This window comes from Panthera pardus, unplaced genomic scaffold (genome assembly GCF_024362965.1).
Source record: "Panthera pardus isolate Hobbes unplaced genomic scaffold, ASM2436296v1 HiC_scaffold_22, whole genome shotgun sequence".
Lineage (NCBI taxonomy): Eukaryota > Metazoa > Chordata > Mammalia > Carnivora > Felidae > Panthera > Panthera pardus.
The window spans coordinates 48,953,104-48,975,197 of NW_026526788.1; the positions used below are offsets into that span (position 1 = coordinate 48,953,104).

The 22,094-nt window shown below is 44.2% G+C and overlaps 1 protein-coding gene across 9 annotated transcripts; it reads left to right on the forward strand.

The window, feature by feature from the left end:
* The first annotated feature begins 3,153 nt into the window (after window positions 1–3,153).
* HNRNPF (heterogeneous nuclear ribonucleoprotein F) lies at window positions 3,154–21,823 on the forward strand. 9 transcript variants are annotated; one of them, XM_019444978.2, is made up of 5 exons: window positions 3,180–3,205; window positions 3,526–3,593; window positions 14,583–14,716; window positions 16,468–16,538; window positions 19,910–21,823. In XM_019444978.2, exon 5 carries the CDS (start codon window positions 19,961–19,963, stop codon window positions 21,203–21,205), a length of 1,245 nt encoding a protein of 414 aa, XP_019300523.1. In that variant the 5' UTR covers window positions 3,180–3,205; window positions 3,526–3,593; window positions 14,583–14,716; window positions 16,468–16,538; window positions 19,910–19,960; the 3' UTR covers window positions 21,206–21,823. The 9 variants fall into 9 exon arrangements, with proteins under 9 accessions (XP_019300528.1, XP_019300525.1, XP_019300523.1 ...); XM_019444976.2 differs by lacking the exon at window positions 3,180–3,205 and adding an exon at window positions 13,607–13,763 and having other exon boundaries at window positions 3,312–3,593; XM_019444980.2 differs by lacking the exon at window positions 14,583–14,716 and having other exon boundaries at window positions 3,169–3,205.
* Window positions 21,824–22,094: the final 271 nt, after the last annotated feature.

Sequence of the window (22,094 nt, forward strand, 5' to 3'; positions counted from 1 at the left end):
TAAGAGTGCATACCATAGATTCAGAGCACCTCAGAGTGCCAGCGTTTAGACCTGCCATCCACAAGCTGAGTGACCTTAGGGACCCTGTACCTCAGTCTCCTTCCACTACATGGTGATGATGATAATAACATCTACCGCTGGGTTGCTATGATGGTTAAATGAGATTGAGTATTCAGATTGTCCCAGTGAAGGTACAATACATGTAAGCTATTGTTATTATCATTGCTTTTTGACAGATACTATGGCTTGGAGTAAAAGTCTTCTCTGAGCCTTGGGATTCTGCCTACCCATTGGCACTCTCGTGGGGAAGGGGGGGAGGCAAAGCTTCATGGGTAAAGTGTTCTTTGGAGAGATAGTAGTAACTAGAAAATTTTAATGGACTCCAGGCAATGCAAACTTTTGCACCATTTGTTATGGACCAGTGGCTTCCACAAAGGAGCTTATTTTTTATTTTCCAGAGGGAGTGTGAGCGGGGGAGAGGAACAGAGAAAGAGAAATGTTTTAATGTTATTTTTGAGAGAGACAGAGTGCTAGTGGGGGGAGGGGCGGCGAGAGGGAGACACAGAATCCACAACAGGCTCCAGGCTTCAAGCTGTCAGCACAGAGCTGACACGGGTCTCAAGCTCACAAACTGCGAGATCATGACCTAAGCTGAAGTTGGATGCTTGACTGAGCCACCCAGGCGCCTTGAGAAAGAGAGAATCTTAAGCAGGCTCCATGCAGGCTCTGTGGAGCCTGCCGCAGGGCTTGTTCCCACAACCCTGGGATCATGACCTGAGCCAAAATCAAGAGTTGGACACTCAACAGACTGAGCCACCCAGGTGTCCCAAGAAGCTTATTTTTAAAACTTAGGGCGCTTATTTTGAAAACTGAGAGGCACCTGGGTGGCTCAGTCCGTTGAGTGTTCAACTTCAGTTCAGGTCATGATTTCAAGGTTGGAGGGTTTGAGCTATTGTCAGCATGGAGCCCACTTTGGATCCTTTGTTCCCCTCTGCCCCTCCCTGCTTGTGAATGCTTGCTCTCTCTCTCAAAAAAACAAAAACAAAAACAAAAACAAAAACAAAAAACCAAGACCTTAAAATATTTGTTGAAAGGTATTAAATTTGTGATAATCTATTTACATAAACAACAGAAATAAAAAGGTCAGTCTGTGAGAGGATACATCTTGGGATGATCTTCATTTGTGGTGAATTCAATTGTTTTTATTTTTTATTATTTTTTAAATGTTTGTTTATTTTTGACAGCATGAGCTGGGAAGGGGCAGAGAGAGAGGGAGACAGAGTATCCGAAGCCGGCTCTGCACTAACAATGGAGAGCCGGATGCGGGCCTCAAACTCATGAACCAAGAGATCGTGACCTGCGCCAGAGTCGGGACACTTAACCAACCTTGCTACCCAGGCGCCCCTCAATCGTTTTTAAACCACAAACCTTAAAGGTGCATCTCTGTGCATGTACTCTCAACAATGAAAAAACAGGTCTCTTTGTAGATTTCAGAGCTTAGTTGAGACACTTTTGTGGACACGGAGGTGAAAACAATGGAGACCCCTAAGACTCCACAGCTGAGGTGATCCAAGTAGACCAGGTGTGGGCAAGCGTTTTCCAATTGGAGAGATGAACCGGACATTTGTGGAAAAGGCCTGGATCAGTGGGCACTCGTATGAGCAATTCCAGCACTCGCTGTGAAAGGGGGTCTACATGTGACTGTGCTGGCTCTCATCTCTGAAAAAAATATAGTGGACACCTGGGATGACTCCTAGGGGCCAGAGGGAGACTCAAAATCAGTCCAAGGCCCTAGTCTTTTCATTCAGAGAAGCCCTCAAAGACTATTAAAGGGTCAAGCAGCCGATCTGGCACAGAGTCAATGAACTGTGTACATAAACACATCTTCTTGGATCTGGTTTCACAGTCCCTTCATTCTGAAGAACTGTTTTTTGGTAAAATTTTAATATTTGCCCCAGAGTGGCTGCTTACATTTTCTCTCCAGAAACAGACTACTCTACAGCGTGAGCTGTGACAGTCATTGCGGGGTTTCCCAAGAATACCCACCTGATTTTTGTAGGACCCTTTCTCCTCAATTTTTGCCTTAATTTTCTCCTTGTACATTTTCATCTCTTCTGACGGCTTTTTTACTGTTTTCATTTTCCCTGGAATCAACTTTTGTTTTTTGACAAACAGCTCCTTCCTCTAATATTGTCATCCACTCATCATCTGCCACTATTCCAAGCATTCTCTTAATTTAACCAGTTATTTTTTTTAATGTACTGTTTTTTGTTTGTTTATTTATTTACTTTTGAGAAAAGAAACGGCCGAGAAAGCGGGAGACAGAGAATCTCACGCAGGATCTGCAATAACCAGAACCAGTTGTGGGACTTGAACTCACGAACCTTGAGATCCTGACCTGAGCTGATATCGAGTCGGAGCCTTAACCGACTGACCCACCCAAGAGCCCCTAACCAGTGATTTTAAAATAATCTGCCCTGCTTAACCTATGATGATGAATGTCTTGATCTCTTCCTCTTGTATGAAGAGTCTCCAAAAATAAAATGGTAGTAATAATTAACCCCAGAACACATCAAGAAAATCTCCACTGACTCAAGCTGGGTCGCCATATCCACCCAGCCTGTAGTCTCAGGTGTTCTGACTGAAACCCTTGCATTCTCCGTGGGTCTTCTGGGTCACCTTCAGAGAATAGAGGTTTTTCAGCCCAAGTGATAATTACGTGAGCAACCTCGGTAAACCTGTTAATCCTTCCCTAAATCCTCCAATCGGGCCGCCTTTATCCCTCTCGGTGTTCTCAGTTCCCTATTTTTTCTCTCGACAGGAAGTAACTCTTTTTCTTTTCTCATGCTTGTCTTCAATCCAGAAGTTCTTTGGGCTCACTGTTTGGTGGGGGTACTCTCTGAGTCAGTATCCTGGTACCTTCAGCAGCTTAATATGGCTCAACAGCCTCCCCCCCCCCCCCGCCTCTAAGAAGGGCTCACGGAGATCCTGCCGCTCTCCTCCCCGCATTGCCCCCCTCCGCGGGCCCGTCCCTGCCCTGGGCCCGGCCAACCAATCCCTGGCTCCACTACATTCGCGTCACAATGGCGCCCTCGTGGCCCCGCCTCCGGACGCCAGCCGCGGAGGCCCCGCCCCGCAGCGCTCATTGCGTCTTTCCGGCTCCGTGTTGGAAGTAGCACTGCGCCGTGTCTTCCTGGAGAAGAAGGTGGGGTTCCGTGGGGAAACCGACTGGCGGTCACGCCGGCAGCCGGAAGTGGGGCGGGGGGACGGGCTCCCGGGGCTGCTGCTCCTGGGTGCTGGGGTACAGGGTCGAGCGGGGACCGGGCAAGCCTAGAACGGCGGGGCTGCTGGAAGCGCCGCGTGCGCCCCACGGGCGGGAGTTGTGCACTCGGGCCTACCGCGCGCCAGACCCCGCCTCTCGGAGGCTCCGCCCAGGGCGCGCTGCCAGGGGTTTCCATGGTGATGGTAAACAAGCCTCAACTGCCTCCGCTACAACTGCCAAGTTCCCCGCGTTCCACCCTCTAGGTGCTCGGAGGGACGACCGTGGTGCCGGATGTGAAGAAGAGCGGGAGCGTGGAGACTCGGAGCCCGAGGTGAGGGGCGGGACGGGCGGTGGGTCCGAGGCTGAAGGGCCTCACAGCTGGGACCAACAGGGAACTGGGCCCTCTGGGGGTGGGGACAGTGGGGCTGAGATTTGGGGTTGGGGGAGGTTAGGTCTGAAGTCAAGGGCTCACATGCAGGGACCGAATGGAGACTGGACACACGGGCTGGGAACGGCGGAGCTGAGAATTGGGGTCGGGGGGAGTGGGGTCAGAGGTCAAGGGCTTTACACTGGGGGAGTGGACCACGGGGCTGAGATCAAGGACTTTACACTCGAAGACTGGACAGCTGGATTGAGATTTAGGACCAGGGGAAGCAGGGCCCGCGGTGAAGAAGGGAGAAAAGGCCTTGTACGGAGGACTGCAGGGGAAGCGGAGCTTGAGCGCCCCTGCCAGGAATACCTTGAGGGCATCCGGCGACCGTGGGAGAGGGGCTTCATTTAAAAATGAAAGCAGTACTTTCACGTGGTTGAGTTGCACCGGACTGGTTGGGAGTTGACTCCTCCCCCCTCCCACGTTCCCGCTCGCTGAGCCTCCACTTTCGATCTTTGCGGCCTTTTCTTCCTCTCCGGGCGGCGTGTGTGCCCTGATCGCCGGTGTGCGTTTGTCTCCTGTCCTTGGAGGTATAGTGTTTGCATTTTGGGTGAAACTCTTTGGTTCTCGTTATCTTTGCCTGGTGGCCACATTTCAGCCGAGCGAGATTAATCGGCCATTTCTTTCTCCTTGTGCTTTATTTCTTTGTATCCTTGAATATATTTTTTGCTGATTCTTGACTGCGCCTGAGAAACTTCTGGACTCTCCCGGCGCCCGCGCTGCGCCCTCTACCTTCAGTGTACCCGCGTGGTTCACTGAAAGTGGCTCTGGGCGGCCTGGTGACGCCGAGCGAGTCGCGCGGGGACTCGACGGACCCTGGTCTTTCATAGAAACGGTTGGGAGGCCACGGGCCCCTCCCCGTTGATCTGTACCTTTAAGGGGCTCTCAGGACCCCCTCCCCCCCCCCCCCCCCCAGCTGCCTGCCAGACAAATCCCCAGGCCTGGGAGGCCCCCTTCCCCCCCCAGCGCCCCACGCCGCCCTCCAGCTCCTGCAGGACCCCCTCCCGGCGTGTCTTCGGTCCCGGCCCGCCTGCCCGCGGGACTCCTTTCTCAGTAGCTTCCTTCCCCGGAGGCCCTAGGACGAAAGAACGTGCTTCCTTCTCTAGTTTTCGCAACTATTTGTGGGGGCGTCCGGGCTCTTGCCTGCCACTGCGGGCCGCGTGCGTGGCGGGAGAGGAGCCCGCGAGCTGCAGCGCGCTAAGGGGGGAACCGCCGGATGGGGGTGGGGGGTGGGGAGCGCCGAGGGGTCCGGAGCCTAGTGGAGCTGGGAGAGGTTTGAAGACTGCAAATAATACTCCTTTCAATTCAAAACAACGTCGAAATCACCTATCTTAGTGTAATTCTCACTATTACACGTTTTTAAAGGTTAACTGTTTATTTCTGAATTTCTAGTGAGAATGAAAATACCTCGGGTTCTCCGGTTAGATAAAAATATAGTAGGATATGTCAGTGAAAAGTGATGTGATGTTTTCAGTGTTAATGTCTAGAGAAGATTCGTCATTTTAAAATATGTGAGTAATTTTCTACTTTAAATAAATATTGGGAGAGTGCTGATGTTACTAATTAATATTTAAGCGAGTCCATCTTTAGTTATCTCTGGTGCCCGTATGCATTTCTGTAAATTGATTCGGCTCATTGTGTATTATGGTGTTTTTATTTTTTCTCTTTTAACATTCTTTTTGTGGTATTGCTTTTTTTAAATTGACAAGTGACTGGCATTCACTTGAGTATTGTTACAAAGCTCCCTTTAAACATAAAATATTGAAGTAAAAATGTGAATTGATTTGAGTGAAAAGATTAATTAAATAAATAGGTTAGTCCTCCGATGTGGCCAAAATTGTGAAGGAGATTGTGGAGACCTATGGTGCCCATCGAGGGTAGTAAGTTCATGGAGGGGTTACAAAAACGGGAGGAGGGCTCCTCAGTCTGAGCTCTGGTTTTCAGACTCTTGTCGGAGCACATTAATTGACCCTTACTAGGTCTAGGCACAAAGCTAGGAGTTTCACCATGTTTTTAAGTCACATGCTCGTGAGTAGTCTCGTAAGGGGGGCGTATTGCTGTTCTCCCTGTTACAGATGAGAAAATGGAGGCCAAGGGGAAAATGAAGTCACTTCCCCCGGGGGGAGGGATACAGCTGGGAATTGGGACTCACGTCTGTCAGACGGGAACAGCCCTACTCGGTCAAGGACCCTGCCCCCCAGTTTATTGCCCTGAATTGCTGTTCTTGGGGAAAACAAGAGGCTGGTCAGAGGGAGAATCAGGCCTCACCTGAGACCAGTCTGGCTTATTTTACAACTAATTCCAGATATAATAAGGGTCTTACTCATAAATATTTCAGCTTACATTTCTACGAATCTTTAAAAAATATAACTGCAATACTATTATCACACCTGAAGAAATGCTAATTCTTTGAGATCATTAAGTACCCCGTGTTCAAGTGTACCTGACTGTACAATAAATATTTTTTTACAGCTGGCTTGAATTGGAATCTAGACAAGGTCACACCTTGTATCTGGGAGATCTATCTCACTCTTTTAATTCAGAGCAGTGCTGTCCAACGGAAATACAATGCGAGCCACATGTAATTTCACATTTTTTAATAGTAAAAAGAAATTGGTGTAGTTCATTGTAATTTAGTTTAATGTAATATATATACAAAAAATTTGCTCATGTAATTTTAAATTATATTTTCACTTTTTTCAAAATCCAGTGCATACGGCACCTCTCAGTTTGTACCAGCCACATTTTAAGTGTGGCAAGTAGCTTCCTTATTAGTGCAATCTAGAGGTATTTTTTTCTTCTTTGTTAAACGAATTGGGTACAGTGTCAGAGTTCCTTCCTCAGGCTTTGGCTTTTTCTGATTACATTCAATGGCGTTTGAATCTCTGACCTCTGCATTTCCTGTGAAATGGCAGTTAGGGTTCTGTTGAGATTTTCTTTTTGGAAAGACTTCACTGGAGGTGTTGTGTACTCCTGCCTGAGGCACTTCTTGGCACTCCCCCTTTGTGAAGTTAGCAGCCATTGATGGTCTTTTCCCTAGATCTTTTGTTTTGTTGATGTTTCCAAAATAGTGATAACTTAAAATATTGCTTCTCATTTATTTGCAGGAATACTTCTCTAGGGAGGTAATTTTCTTTGTTAATCATTTGATTACTGTAAGTTGTATGTTATTAATGGCAGGTTAAGTTTTTGATTCATTCCTTATGTTTATCAATATCTAACAATTTATTGAGTCTCTAGCAGGTGCCAAAGACCCTTTTTCTGGTGTCTTTATGATGTGCTTTAATCCACTGTGGCTTTTAGTCTCTTTGGTGCACAAATTATCCAATCTCTGGCCAGTGGGAGCCTTTCAAATTGGTTCCTGACTTAGACAGGAAAGACCTCCGCGGTCTTTGATACCTTCCTTATTAAATGGGTCCACTTCCTTATTAAGTGGGTCCACTTCCTTATTAAGTGGGTCCATTTATTCAACTGGACTTATAGTGATAGGCAGTTGGGTTGTTTCTAGCCTTTTCCTATTAGAAGTAGAACCGAGATGAATAGCCTTTGCAGGTGTCTTTGCTTTTTTTGGCCATTTAATATTTCCACAAATGGTATTTAAAAGTGCCTGCTTATCTATAGCCTTGCCAAGGTAATGCATTTTCAAAATTCTGTATTTTTTGCCAATATGGTAGGTATTTTATTTTATTTTATTTTATTTTATTTTTTTTTATGGTAGGTATTTTAAATGTTATTTCATATCAGATTTTATCTTAAATGGGTAAAGTTGAGCATCTTCTCATGTTTAAGGCAATTTCTTTTTCTGTCTACTATACCTCTAGTCCATTTTCCTTTTTGGGTAGTTGGATTTTGTCTCTTTTTAGATGCTCTTTATATGTTAGGGATATTAATGCTTTGGGAAAAAATTGCAAATATCGTTCCCACTTTAGCATTGGTATTTTTGTTTAGCTTAGTATTTTTTAGCTATTCATAAGAGGTTTGGAGGTTTTTGTTTTGGGTTTTGTTTGTATTTATGTAGTTTTTCAGTATTTTCCCATATTCTGGGTTTGGGGTCATGGTTAGGAAAGTTTTCCCTACTTCCAGTTTATGGAATTCATCTATTTTCTTTCTTTTCTTTTTTCCGTGTGTAGGATATTTCTTAGCATTTCTCATAAAACGTGAAAAATTCTTAGTTAACTCATTCCCCTTCATTAATATGTCAGTGTGACAGACTGTAGGGATTGACTTTGAAATGATGAGCTACAATTGCATTCCAAGAATAAACCCAACTTGGTCATGATTATTTCTTTGTGTATTGCTGGATTTGGTTGCTGATAATTTCTTTAGGAGCTTTTTATCTGAGTTCATGAGGAAAATAAGCCTGTGAATCTTGGTAAACTAATTCTAACACTCTTGGGAATGGAAAATCAAATCAGGTTGATTGTTGATCAAAACAAAAATGCAGATGGAAACAAAGCTTTATAAGTTTAAAAAAACATCCATATGGACTTGGGCTAAGAAAAAGATCTCTTAAAATGGTACAAAAAGTGATAATGATGAATGGGTTAAAAAAGAAAAGACTAGAATGGAAAGTTCTGAATTCCCATTAAGTTTCTCAGACAGTTATGCCTCTTTTACAGAAATCCTCACCTAGTGTGAATATTAAAAATTTCTGTTGCACTCTCTCCTGCTAAGTCCATCTGCATTGCAAAGATGTTCCATTATTGACGTCTCCACAGGTCTTTGTTCTGCTTTACACAATATTTAGTTAGAATTACGCTGTCCAATAGAATATGAATGACATGTAATTTCATTTTTAATTGAGATATAATTCACATACCATACAGTTCACCTAGTACAAATGAGAGGTTTTTAGTAAATTCACAGCATTGTAAAAACCACCATTACCTAATTCAGGAATATTTTACATTGAAACACCCTTAAGCATTCTTGGGGTACATCCTGCTTGGGCATGGTGTATAACCTTTCTTACATGTTGCTGGATTCAGTTTGTAGTATTTTGTTGAGGAATTTTGCACCTTTATTCATAACAGATATTAGTATGTAGTTACCTCTTCCTGTGAAATCTGTTTTGTTTGGTTTTGGTATCAGAGTGTTCAGTTTGTTAAAGGGGTGCCATAACAAAGTACTCTAGACTGGGTGTCTTAACAGAAATTTGTAGTCTTGGAGTTACAGAGTCCAGAAGTCTTGGATGAAGGCATCAGCAGGGTTGGCTCCCTCTGAGGGCCATGAGGAAATGATACATTCCGGACCTCTCTCCTTGCTTTGTTAGATAGCTGTCTTCTCTTTCTCGTGTCAGCTTGTCTGTGTCCAAATTTCCCATTGGAAGGACACCAGCCATCATGGATTATGGCCCACTCTAATGATGAAATTTTCAGCCCATAAAGCAGGGTAATATTGGCCTTGTAGAATGAGTTGGGATATGTTTTAATATTTTAATTTAGTATATGTATTTTGATTAACTGTTATCTAAAATATTCCAACATGTAGTCAATGTTTTAAAATTGAGCTATGTTACATTCTTGTTTTAATCTTTGCAATTCGGTGTGCGTTTTATACTTAACAGCACATCTCAATTTGTACTTGTCACATTTCAAGTGTTCAGTAGGCACATGTGGTTAACGGCTATCATATTTTTATCCTTTGTACCCAATTTGTTCTTTTTCCAAGCAGTTTTTTCTATACTTGAAACTTAAATTTAGAAGTTCTAGCAACATATGCCTAGGTTATGTCTTTTAAAAATATCTGTTGGGAACCACACAACCATGTTTATCTTAAGCCAGGAAAATCTCCTTCCATTATTTATCTGTTCTATTTGTGTATTTCTCCTTCTGGAATCCCTATTGTTGACATGTTATTTCTTTTGTCTCATGTTACATCTTGTGTCCTCCAAATTTCATATCTTTTTCCCTTTGTTTCTGTTTTTTTCTCTTTGAGATATTTCTTGCACTTATTTTTCAGGCCACTATCCATGCTTTCAGTTTATTACGAACTTTATAAACTCAAAATTTGATTGTTAGTACTAAAAAGTGTTGTATTCTGTAACTGAGTATCTGAAAGTGCTCTTTTTTTTTCTGTTAAAAAATGTATGGTTTTGTTCAGCACTTCTCATTCCCTGATAACTGTTTTAAGCTGTTGTCTAAATGCATGGTATCCTCTCCGGGTGCTTGAGTCACTCTCATGTGCATTGTCCATTCCTTTCCTCTTGGTTCTGTTCTCCACTCTCCCAGGGCAGTGTGCTCTGGTCCCCTGAGCAGCAAACATTGAGCACGAGCTGCTACGGCAGTCTCCCCTCCTGGCAGCTGCCTGGGACCTGACAAGGTGTCAGCTCTCCACAGCGCCCCAGGAGGAAGCTCTAGGCCCCTTAAGGGACAGTTGGCACATACTGCAGCCATGGCTCCGGGAGACTATGAGTGTAACCCCCACAAGCCTTCCTGAATGTCGGCTTTAAATGGTCACCCACCCAGGGAGGGGCTGCTTACTCCGGGGGAGAGAGCTACAGGCGGGTTGGTAGGGGAGGTGGTTCGGAATTGGTCTTAGCAGTTGTATTTTAACAGGTCCCCCTCCCCCTCCCCCTTATATTTCTTAGCTAGGCTAAAATCATATTTCCTACTGTGGATGGGGGAGCACTGCCAATTAATAGAGATGATGAATCCCTCACTTGAGAACAGATTTTACCTTTAGCAGTGGAAGTCAAATAGTAGTGGGTTTTTTTGTTTTTTTAGGAAAACTTCACCTGATACATTTTTTTTCCTCTCATAATTTGGATTTCATCTTTGGATTCCATCTGTGGAATGCAGTCAATAATATCCTAGAGCAAGAGTTGCTAGTTCTATGTTGGATAAAAATTTGTCCCTTATGTTAAATTTTAATACGAGTGATAGAATTTACCTAACATTGTATTATACTGTTTTTGCTTTTTAGTTAACACAGATTTTGCAAAATGAACACTGAGGGAAACAGTGAAATATCACCCCAGACTTAGCTACAGTACATAAACTAAAGGGTTTAATAGTTAAAAGATAATGGAAAACAGCTTTCCTGTTTCTTACGGCTCATCTATATCCCCTTTTTGTGGATAAAAATATAGTAATAGCAATAAACATTTAGAACGTTAAATTATTTAGTGATCCATCTACAGCTTCTCTTTAATAGCTCTGAGATAGCTTTGTGTATTGAACTTGGTTTGTTGTACAAATTAGGGTCAGAATTCTCACACTTCAGAAGCATGAGCCTCTTGAAAATTTTGGTACAACTGTGTGGGGGTGTGCTTTCTTGAAGCAGCTTATTCAGACCTAGGTCATATTCTCAAGAGAGTGACAGAAGTGTTTAAGAGCCACTGACTTTATACAATTGCTAGGTTAGAAGAGATTTGGTTTGTAATGTAATTTCCAGTGGAACAGGAATACTATCCATATAAAGAATTTAAACAAGCATTCAGGGAGGAATAAGCAGGGTGATGTTCAAAGGAGCAAAAAATACGATTTTCTAAATTCTGCTTTTGAACCTTACATATTTACCAGGGGGAAAGAGTTTCACATCCCACCACCCCCCGGCCTCACGCTTCTGGTTTGTTTAAATGTCACTTCCTCAGGTCCCCAGTGTAAATTAATCCCCATTTTCTAGTTTTGGGCCATTCAGATTTTGTCATCATACATTTATTTCTTTACTGATTTCCTAGTCCACTGTTCTGTGGACCTAGCACAGCACCTGCATTTTGTAAGTGCACAATATTTCTGGGTTAATGACTCCCAATTTGGTAAATTCTATCTACTGCGCATCACTCAAATCCTTTCACAATTGCTTCATTTCTATCACAATGTTTTTATTGCAGGGTACCATTAGTTTTTCCTAAACTTGTGTCATTGCCTCCCGTCTCTATGCATCTGTTCCCACCGTTAGTTTTCCAGATAACCTCTAGACTGTTTTGTTGAAAAGCAAAAACTCAAATTTACACCACATTCCATTTTGAAACTATTAAGTGACTTCTCATTGGCCTTAGACTAAAGTACAAAATACCAAACCAGGCTTTCAAAGCTGCGTGGAGGATCTTCCTCTTTTCATTGGTCTCAGATCTTCTCTGCTTTCCTCTTTCATTGGTCTCAGCACAACATGCTCCCGTGTCTTCGGTACTTGTTGTTCCTTCACCAGGCAGGAACCATATCATGGCTGATAAATTATTAACAGCCACCTCCCCTGTATCACCAACCAGTTAAGCCAAGAAGGCATATGTAAAACTACTTAACCGCAAGAAATATATTCAAATAAGTGAGAAAATGCACACCAGTCATATAGATTACCAAGAATATATTTTGAGGAGGTTTTTAAGATGTGAAATTAAGGGGTGCCTGAGTTAAGCATCCAACTCTTGACTCGGGTCATAATCTCACGGTTTGGGAGTTCAAGCCAGTGTCAGGCTCTGAGGCTCAGCACTGACAATAAGGAGCCTGCTTGGGATTCTCTCTCTGGCTCCCTTTCTCTGCCCCTCCTTTGCTCATACTCTATCAAAATAAACTTAAAAAAGTGAAATAAATGCTTACAAAGCAGTCAGGGTACCTCAGTTCTGTAGAGATACTTTTCCAAAAACAAGCCAATTTTGTGGTTCATTCTTCAAAATACTGTTTTGCTTCTCTTGAGTTCAGTTTTTAGTGCCTGTGTCTTTCCATGGGAGGCTGGATTTTTAATCATATCATCCACCCAGCTTCAACAACTACCAGTCAAGGACAGTTTTTCTTTACATCCCCCACCTAATAATTTTTAAGCAAATTCCAGCAAACATACTATTTCATCTCCCAATAGTTCCAAGTGAATCTCTAGAAATGTATTTTTTAAACATAACTATAATTCTGTATCTAAAAGAAGTAAATGTAATACTTTAATACCTTAAAGTTTTTAGTCAGTGTCCAGAAATGTCTTAAATGTTTATCAATTTGTTTGACTCAAAATCCAAATATGCCCCGTGTACTGTGCATTTGGTACTTGGTCTTTCCCCCGTGTACTTGGTCTTTTCCCTTGGAGCTGTTTTCTAATGGACTGAACTCATCTGTGCTTGTAGAATTTCCCCCAGTCTGGCTTTGCATACTCACACCTAGTAGGTTCCTCTTACCTATAAATCATATTTATTTCATAGTTATTTCTAGTAAGTAGATTCATAGTTTTTTCTTTTCTTAAATAATTTCATTACTAAAGGTGTTTAACATAGGAAAGTAGAGACAAAAATATAATGAAACTCCATGTACCCATCACCCAGTTTCAGTAATTAAATCATGGCCCCTGTTGGTTTCATCTGTAATCCCACTCAGATTTAGAAACATTCTAGGTATCAAATATATCTCTTAAGTAATGACTCCAGAAATCAAATTGCAGCACCATAATTCACAACTAAAATTTTTAAATTCTTTGAAATAATTCAGTCACTGTTCACACTGCAGTTGCTTTAGTAATTATTTTCAAGATCGTATGAATTCGGATTCAGGGCTTCATGAAATGTAGTTCTTTTTCGTGTATTAAGAATTGCGAGTCTTAAAAATCTTTTAAATTGATGCAAAATATTTATAGGCGTTCATGGCCAAATATGTAAAACAAGACTATAAAGAGGTAAAGAAGTTCTACCTTTTGTCCATTAGTTTCCATTCTAAATTCTTTCAAAGAGGTTTGTTGTATTTTCCCTCTTTTTTTTTTTTGTGTGTGTGTGTGTGTGTGTGTGTGTGTGTGTGTGTGTGTGTGTTTACGGTTTCTCCTTCCACCTAAACCGTGCCGATCTACTCCTCTCCTGCGCTGTACTCTGGACTTTTCCCCATCTTGGCACCTTTCCTGAAAACTCACTCAGAACGGTCTTCCTCGTTGCTTTTCTTCCCTCCTTCCTCCCACTTCCTGCCTGGGCCGACCGCGCGGGCCGCGGGCCGCACCTGCAGGACGCGTTTCCATTGGTGACATCTTGGCGGGCCCATCGGTGGCACTTCCTCCTTTACACCCCGTGACCCACGTCCGGCCCGCCGCCCTCAGTCACGCGGCCTCTGCCTCCGGGACGCAGCCCCGCGCGCCGGCCTTCCGGACTCCGGACCCGTCGTGGTGAGCCGCCGCGAGCGGACGACCCCCACCCACCCGCTCATCCCGCCTCACCCAGCCCCCAGTACACCCCCACCGCCCCCCGCGAGTCCCGGGAACTCATTTTCCCCTCCTCCGCAACTCCCCACCCCCACCCTGCCTGCTCCAGGAACTCTTTCTTCCCCCTCGCCCCAGGAACTCTTCTCCCCCCCGCGTCCCTTCTGCCCCAGGAAGTCCCCCCGACCCGACTCAGGAGCTCCGCCCCCCACGGGTCCAGGGAAACTCTTTCCTGGCCGCCCCAGAAAGCACCCCCCTCCCAGGCCCCGACTCGGGAGCTCCGCCCCCTCCCCCCGCGGCTCCGGGAAGCCGGGACGGAGAACGCTGGCCCCACCTCACTCCCTCCTCGGCGGCCTAGAAGTTCCCACTCCCGCCTCCGTAAGCTTCCCCCCCCTTCTCTCCTCCCACCACCAGGCCCGGGAAGCCTTCGCCTCTTGACCTCTTTCCCCCTCCCCCCTCCCGCTCGGCCCGTGAAGCCTCCTCCCCCTCCCCCGCTTCCCTCCTCCCTCGGCTCGTCCCGCCCCCGCCCCGGAAGCTCCCGCTGATCCCGCCCAGGCCCCGCGACGGGGCGCTCCGGGGTCCCGCCTTCCTGTGGGGCTGAGCCGAGCGTAGGTTGTCGGATCCGCCAGGTAGACGACCAGTGAGCCCCCGCTCTGCACTTCGTCTGCGTACCCCCGCCCCAGGAGCTCAGCGCCTGAGACCGCAGCTGTGCTTCCCGCCGAAATCGCTCAGACGCGCCCCTGGCGGCCCGCGGCTGCAAGCTTAAGAGCGCAGTTTCAATTTCAGGTTAATAACAAAAGGAGACGCACCTGGACTTTCTCGGAGCCTTCTGCGTTTTTAAGCGTCGGGTGGAATTAGGGGTCCTTTGGCTGTAAACCGCGCTTGTTTGAAAATAGAAATCAGTCCTCCTCCTCTCAGCGGTAAGTCTTAGAGCAAAAATGTCAACTGCGTAATCCTGAGGCAGCGTCTCTTGCTCACTGTGGTTTTAAGAGTAGAGCTGTTTGAGTAATTAAGATACTCAGGACAACCTTGCTCTAGTGTGCCACCAGCTGTAGGTTAATATTTATTTACAAATAAGGGTGAAATTGCTCCTTAGGTCCTACTGCAACACAGACGTAAATAAAAGGTTGAAGCCACGGTCCCTCTGAATACCCACCCCTTCCTGAACAGAGGATGGGGGTTTAAGCCGGCCTGTGTACTCCGTAGATAAACCTAATCAGTCATGGCACTCGGAGGCCCGCCCTGTTTATCTTGATTGGATCTACCTGAATCCGAACTAAATCCCGTCTAACCAGTACAGTGAAGGAGAGCACATTCTGGAGAGCCTCCCAGGAGCCTTAGGAGTCTGTAATAAATGCAGAATCTTGCCCTATCCCACGTACGTTGTTTCAGAATCTCACATTTTAACAACATCCTGTACAGTACAGATAATTTGAATCTCCAGTTGCGGGACCTAAGAGCAGTGTATTTTCACACTCCAGCTATTACAACGTGTGCTCGTGTGAGACCCGTGCTCTCTATCAGTGCTTCAACGTGTGTGTTCGCGGGCATGCGCACCCCATTTCAGTCTTGTGAAAATTGGCCTCAGTGTGTCTGGCCGCTCCTATGCGTGCATGTACAAGGAGGGTCCCCACGATGTTGGTCTGTAGACCACAGTGGAAGGAACCAGGAGCTGGGGTAAACCATATAAAAGAAGGGATTCAGGTCATTTAAGATGCCTGAGTTCTACCTTTCAGATTCCACTGGGGGCTAGCAGGAGGGACGGTTGAAGCTTTTTGAAAACCATCTTCCAGAGAATTTGAAATTAAATACCTTAACTTTTATACAGGTTCCCCCAACACTTCCGGGATAGTAGCTTATGTAATAATCACAGGAGGCTATAAAGACAAGTTTATCTTTAACACCAGGCACTTAGGCGAAATTAACTTGACTTTCCCGGTTTTACCTTTCCCAAACTAAGAATGTAGTTTAGTTCTCCAATGTACTCCTGAACTTCATATATCCTGATCCTTTGGGACACCTTCATCACTTGGCTGTGGGTGATGGTAGTAATGTTTTTCCTACTGAAAAGCATATTTTAACGTATACTTACATTTTTGTCAGTTAATTAAAATGTGAACATCAGAGCAAATACAGGTCACAAGAAATGAAGTTTATCAAACAAAACTGGGAAGGAAAGACTTGGGTATCTCCACCCTGACCCTCAGGGAGTCTTATAAATTGTAAATTCTGTTGAATAGTTTCTGGCAAGCAGACTGGCGCTCCTCCCGGCAGCTTCTGGAGTCTCTCACCTCCTGCCCCTGAGGTCCCTACCCAGAACTGTTCCGGCCTTGTTCCACCCCCTCCCTGAAGAAGCCCTTCCCACCCTTAGTATTTAGATATCCTCACAGAGCTTAGAGTTTTCTAAGTCTCATCTAGGCTAGTGAGTGTTTTCTTGCTGTTATCCTTTGTATTACCATATGAAAAGGTAAACCTTTTAAATGCTATGGGGGCTGTCCTGGGTGTGTGCTTTAATTATGGAAGCTTCATGGCTTTAAAAGAATTGCTGCCCCAACTTGCCCTTCCCTGGAGAAAGGGAGCTGGAGCCCATCCTAGCCCCGGCACCACCATCCCTGTTTGCTCTGGTGAGTGCTGGGCCACTGAGGCAGACGGCCATATCGCTCTTTTTTAGGACAATTCGTTACCTACCAGGAGTGTCTCCGACTGTGGGCATCCCCTCCCCCCCCCGGGTTGTTCTTAAAGGTGAGCTCTTTTAAGAAAAGTAATTTCGGTTTACGTTTGGTATATTTAAGTAGGAGATTTTTAAAGCATGAAGTAGAAGTTTTATCATTAGCTTTAAATCTAACAGCAGAAATCTATAGCACTCTTACTGAGTTTTAGTTAATGTCTTGAGCACTGTAAAACTCTACAAGGAATCCAAATGTAGAAGATTCTAAGGGCAAAGTGAGGATATTGAATTATGTTTGCATCTAAAATTAGGTTTGAGTTTCATTGAAAGAATACGGAATTACGTGTCATAGGATTGCTTGCAAGAAGTGGAACAGAAAAATAATTCCAGAGTATAAATAAACTTTTGTAGACGTGTGTTTGAGAAAAGAATGCTCTTCTCCTTGCCTTCAGAGAAGTCACTTTGTTTTTGAAACTTTGTTTTCTGAAGTAAAACACTTCTAATCTGTAATGTATTGTTAGGTATTTTAAGTAATTCTCATATGAAATGTTTGTGTTCGCTTATGCTTCCTGCATGTCTTTCAGCCTAGACTGCCATATTGTGGAGGGAGGTGTTGACCTCACATGGCCATCAGTTAATCTCTTGCTAATCTTGGGCCTGCTCTGTTGGGGGTGGGGCCACAGTGACCAATGGAACCGACACAGCCTGTCCCTGGTAGGCTTTCCAAGCAGTTTTGAAGACACATTTTGAACAAATCAGAGCAAGAATGTTATGGGAGTGTAGAACCATGAGACTTAATTCAAAGGGGAAGATCTTGTGGAAAGGTAGTACGTTTGAGCTGAGACCTTAAGGATTAGTAGGATTTGACTAGACAGAAGGTTGGGTGGAGTGTATTTGGAGAGAGAATTAATTATCACGTGTGTCAAATGCAAGGGAGCAGAAAGCCTGGCACATTCCAGGCATAGGAAAATGGATAAAGGAGGGTTTTTGTTTTTTTGTTTCTTTGTGTTTTTTTTTTTGTAAATAGGAGTGATGTAAGCTAGATAATTGTGTTTGTTGCAGGCCAAAGTTGCAAGGTCTAAGCGACCCGTTAGCACTGTGGTTTGTGTTCCACTGCCGGTGGGAAGCCACTGAGAACTTGGAACAGGAGAATGACATAAAGCCAGTTTTAGGAGAACACTTGAGCTGCAGATTGGGTTGCAGTAAGGGCTAGCCATTACACTTGGAGAAGTTTAAGAACCAGGTAAGAGTATCCTGGCATGGGCTGTTGGTACTGGAATTTAGAAATGAGGAAGTAGAAATGAATATGAGGGCAATGCAGAAAGAAAAAGTTTGACAGTTGAAATCACAAAGGAAGGAATTATTGAGTCCTTACTGTGTCGAGAAATGGCTAGGGACTGCGTATAGAATTGTGAGAAACTTATTATTTGTTGAATTCGAGTTCCTGAATAGGATTTGGGAATGTGGGTTAGGGTGGTGAATGGGATCATTCCAGAGAGAATGAATTCATTGGATTTGAATTCATTGGGTGAAGTTGTCCAAGGATTATTTCACTTTCTTTGTAGAACCTCGGGATGGCAGGTAAAGCTATTTATACCGGCAGCCAGAGTGCTATAGAAGAGTGTCAGAGAAAAAGGCTGCTTTCATTTGTGGTGTATAGGGGCTGTGGATTAGTTTTGTATACCAGTCTGGGCCTCAGGAAGCATAAGGCTGGGGACTTGAGTGTCTTTGGCCCAGAGCTAGTTGATCTTGATCTTGTGAGGCTGCCTAGAAAAGGACTCACCCAAGTCCAGTGATATCCCTGCAGTTGAATGTTGAGGAAGGACTCCCTGGAAGAAGCTGGGAGAACCTATTTAGGGAATTAATAGGAAAACCAGGAGATGGTTACATCATAAGAGCCAGAGGGAGAAAGGATTTCCCAAGGGAGTTGCTTAAATCCTGCTGCTGGAACAAGTAATATGAAGACAAAAAAAACCTCTTTTCTTCCCAGTGGAGTGAAAGGTTTTGCCCTTTTAATGGTAAGGAGTAGAGGTGACAGTAGAGGCCTGCCGTCTGAGATTTTACTGAGAGGATCAGTAAATCAGCAAGTAGCTGGAGGCAAAGTTGGTGTTAGGGAAGGTATATTATGGCGTTGGTATAAATTGGCATGTAATTGGTATAAATGCGCATGCTGTGTTCAGTGAAGAGACCATGAAGATCAAGAATTTCTCCGGGGTGAGTGGAGTTGGGACCAGAGCAGGACTGTGATCCTGCTAATGATGTCAGCTAATAGGAGAAGCAACTTCTTGTTTATAAATTTTTAGACTTTGTGGCAGTTTCTTCACATCGTCCCCATTCTTTGAACTAGATGATCACCCAAAGATGAGGGAAGATTAGGTGAGGTTGCTACAGGTTACTCAGGGCTTTGGGAGATTGGGGTTGGTGGTAGAACTTAGGCAGTATTGAGGGCCCATTTTAAGGTTGGTGACCCTGATTCTACAGTAGTCATTCCCAACTGGGAGCCGTTTTACCCCCAGGGAACATCTGGGAATGTCTGGAGACATTTGGGGTTGTCACAACTGGAGAGGGGTGCCTTTGGCAGCTAGTGGGTAGAGGCCAGGGATGCTGCCTGACACCCTACAGTGCACAGGACTGTTCCCCACAACAAGGAACTGTGTGGGCCAAAATGTGTGCCACTAGCCACTCAGTACAACCATGAAACAGATAGTTAATCTTCCTGGGCTGTTTTACTGGGCACAAACGATAAAGGAGAAAGAGCATATGAATTCCATTTGTTGTAGGGGGAAGGACTGAAATCATTACAAAATTATCCTTTCTCACGTTAGCAGTTTTAAAAATAAGTGCTGCATAGAGTGATTTTGTCAAATATTTAAATTACTATAAATCATAACGATTCAAAATGGTAATTTGTCAGTAATTGTTTTTCCTTTATACTAGTGCAGTTGAACCTTTCGTATGTTACAAATTTGCTCTGCCTTTTTTCTAATAACCAGAAAATGCCCTTGCTCTAACCTGACCGGTACTAATTCCTCTATGATCATGGCACTTACCCTCTTGCCTTTTATTTTAGCAATGTAATCTCATGTTTTCCTCCAGTTCTGAAAAGTTCTCTTTTTCTAGATACTGGCTTATTTCATTCTTTTGTCTTCTCTTCTAGAACTTAAAATAATTGACCGTTAGAAGTGATAGGTTTTGGCTTCAAAGCTTCCATATTGCTATTTTGTTTTTCTAAGTCTCCTAATTCTTTTTCTGCCTGAATAATATGTACATTTGTGGGGGGGAGACCTTGGATTGAATCTCAGCTCAAATGTATTTTGTATATTTTCTTAACATTTAATTTTGCTTCTCTTTTTTCGTCTGCAAAATCAGAAAAACAACATTTACTGCATATTCTTGTACATAATAAATGAAAAATTATGTAAAGTAGTTTTTGCTTTCTTTTCAGCCACAAAAAGCTGCACCCAAGCTTGTTTGACGTCAGTCCTCTCAAGTGTCCATGATGCTGGGCCCCGAGGGAGGTGAAGGCTTTGTGGTCAAGCTCCGTGGCCTGCCCTGGTCCTGCTCTGTTGAGGATGTGCAGAATTTCCTTTCTGACTGCACAATACATGATGGGGCTGCAGGCGTTCATTTCATCTACACTAGAGAAGGCAGGCAGAGTGGTGAGGCTTTTGTTGAACTTGAATCAGAAGATGATGTAAAAATGGCCCTTAAAAAAGACAGGGAAAGCATGGGACACCGGTACATTGAGGTGTTCAAGTCCCACAGAACCGAGATGGATTGGGTATTGAAGCACAGTGGTCCAAACAGTGCCGACACCGCCAATGATGGCTTCGTGCGGCTTCGAGGACTCCCATTTGGATGCACCAAGGAAGAAATTGTTCAGTTCTTCTCAGGGTTGGAAATTGTGCCAAACGGGATCACATTGCCGGTGGACCCCGAGGGCAAGATTACAGGGGAAGCCTTTGTGCAGTTTGCCTCACAGGAGTTAGCGGAGAAGGCCCTAGGGAAGCACAAGGAGAGAATAGGGCACAGGTATATTGAAGTGTTCAAGAGCAGTCAGGAAGAAGTTAGGTCATACTCGGATCCCCCTCTGAAGTTCATGTCTGTACAGCGGCCAGGGCCCTATGACCGCCCTGGCACGGCCAGGAGGTATATTGGCATTGTCAAGCAAGCAGGCCTGGAGAGGATGAGGTCTGGTGCTTATAGTGCAGGCTATGGGGGCTATGAGGAGTACAGCGGCCTCAGCGATGGCTACGGCTTCACCACTGATCTGTTTGGGAGAGACCTCAGTTACTGTCTCTCAGGCATGTATGACCACAGATACGGAGACGGCGAGTTCACTGTCCAGAGTACCACTGGACACTGTGTCCACATGAGAGGGCTACCATACAAAGCCACAGAGAACGACATTTACAACTTCTTCTCTCCACTCAACCCTGTGAGAGTCCATATTGAGATTGGCCCTGATGGAAGAGTGACGGGCGAAGCCGATGTTGAGTTTGCCACTCACGAAGAAGCTGTGGCAGCAATGTCCAAAGACCGGGCCAACATGCAACACAGATACATAGAACTTTTCCTGAATTCCACAACTGGGGCCAGCAATGGGGCGTACAGCAGCCAGATGATGCAAGGCATGGGGGTGTCGGCCCAGTCCACTTACAGTGGCCTCGAGAGCCAGTCTGTGAGTGGCTGTTATGGGGCTGGCTATGGAGGCCAGAACAGCATGGGTGGATATGACTAGTTTTGTAGGAGCATTTGAGTTATTGCAATCAAATTTTCACAGGCAGCCAACAAGCAGTGAAAAGCAATTATTACTCTAGAGGAAGCTGTGGGACCCATTTTGCACCATGAGTTTGTGAAATCTGGATTAAAAAATTACCTCTTCAGTGTTTTCTCATGCAAACTTTCTTCTAGCATGTGATATTGAGTAAACTAAAACTATTTTCAGCTTTTCTCAATTAACATTTTGGTAGTGTACTTCAGAGTGATGTTATCTGAGTTAAAGTAGTTTTGAGTACATTAAATGGATCTTTTACACCACATCACCGTGAACACATTGGGGAGACGTACTTTTTTGGAAAACTCAAGGTGCTAGATCCCTAATTCAAAGAGGAACATTTCTCATGTTTGTTCATTCTAGTTTATTTTCATTTAAAATCTTTTAGGTTAAGTTTAAGCTTTTAAAAATAAGTTAGTTTTGAAAATTGAGACACATTACTAATACTGTAGGAATTGGTGAGGCCTTGACTTAAAACTTTCTTTGTACTGTGATTTCCTTTTGGGTGTATTTTGCTAAGTGAAACTTGTTAAATTTTTTTGTTAACTAAATTTTTTTCTTAAAATAAAGATTTTTCCACAATGACTGGCACCGACTATATACTCACCAAAAAGTAGCAAAATGGGTGGTTGAAGAGAAGAACTTGCTTTAATACTGCTGTATTTCAGTGTGAATTTCAAAATAATTTAGCACATGAAATCTAAGATTTCCCTCTATTCGTATACCACGGTTAAATTAAAAGTTTGGTTTTTAAAATGTTAAATATGAGTGGTGGAAATGGTGACTGGAAACGCATCCCAGAGTAGTATTAAAATAGAAGCACACAGTCCCAGCCTCCCGTGAGACTAGAGTG

What these genes read in the sequence shown, in the direction of transcription:
- HNRNPF (XM_019444983.2), top strand. Translation starts at nt 19,961, where the DNA reads ATGATGCTGGGCCCCGAGGGAGGTGAAGGCTTTGTGGTCAAGCTCCGT.